The 609-nt window shown below is 47.5% G+C and overlaps 1 protein-coding gene across 1 annotated transcript in view; it reads left to right on the top strand.

Annotated features, from left to right (window-relative positions):
* Positions 1 to 609, top strand: part of dennd2b (DENN domain containing 2B) — a 3,400-nt gene that overhangs the window by 355 nt on the left and 2,436 nt on the right. Inside the window, exon 2 of the mRNA XM_037695578.1 lies at positions 389 to 500. Coding sequence (XP_037551506.1) covers positions 389 to 500 — 112 coding nt within the window. The remainder of the gene's footprint in view (positions 1 to 388; positions 501 to 609) is intronic.

The raw sequence follows: 609 nt of genomic DNA, 5'->3' as shown, positions 1-609 counted from the left end.
TGAAGTGAAGCAGCTGAAGTGAAGCAGCTGAAGTGAAGCAGTTGAAGTGAAGCAGCTGAAGTGAAGCAGCTGAAGTGAAGCAGCTGAAGTGAAGCGGTGACCCCTGCGACCTCGGGTTGTAGATATAATGCCCTCAGTTTCCTGCAGTCATTTAAAAAACAGGAAGAGGCGTCCTTGTGCTTAGTGTTTGTTTCACTGAAACAACTTCAGTTCTAGAAAATATACATTTTATTTTATGAGTGAACACGTAAAGTTCTGATTGAATCAAACTGATCCGCAGAAGAAAAATGTTTTGTTTTTTAAAGTTACACCTTCTTGTTGTAAAACCGAGTCTAATTTTTCCAAATCTCGTTTGTCTCCCGCTGCCGCGCTTCCACCCGTTTCAAAGATGGACGACGAGGCCTCGCTGTTGCCACGGAAACTTCAATCAGCTCTGGAGCAGGCGCTGGAGCAGAGGAACGAAATCGTCAACCAGGACTCCGACAGCGAGTCGGACGAAGGTTAGGAAGTGACCGATCGTGTCCTGACGACACCAAACGTTCTCCTCAGGCGTCTGACACTCGCTGGGAGACGACATCATGCTGGTTCTGGTCATCTCAGCTGGGAGAC

Source organism: Nematolebias whitei, chromosome 2, assembly GCF_014905685.2.
Source record: "Nematolebias whitei isolate Nwh7 chromosome 2, NemWhi1, whole genome shotgun sequence".
NCBI lineage: Eukaryota > Metazoa > Chordata > Actinopteri > Cyprinodontiformes > Rivulidae > Nematolebias > Nematolebias whitei.
The sequence above is the reverse complement of the archived record's forward strand: the minus strand, read 5'-3'. Positions and strand labels throughout refer to the sequence as shown.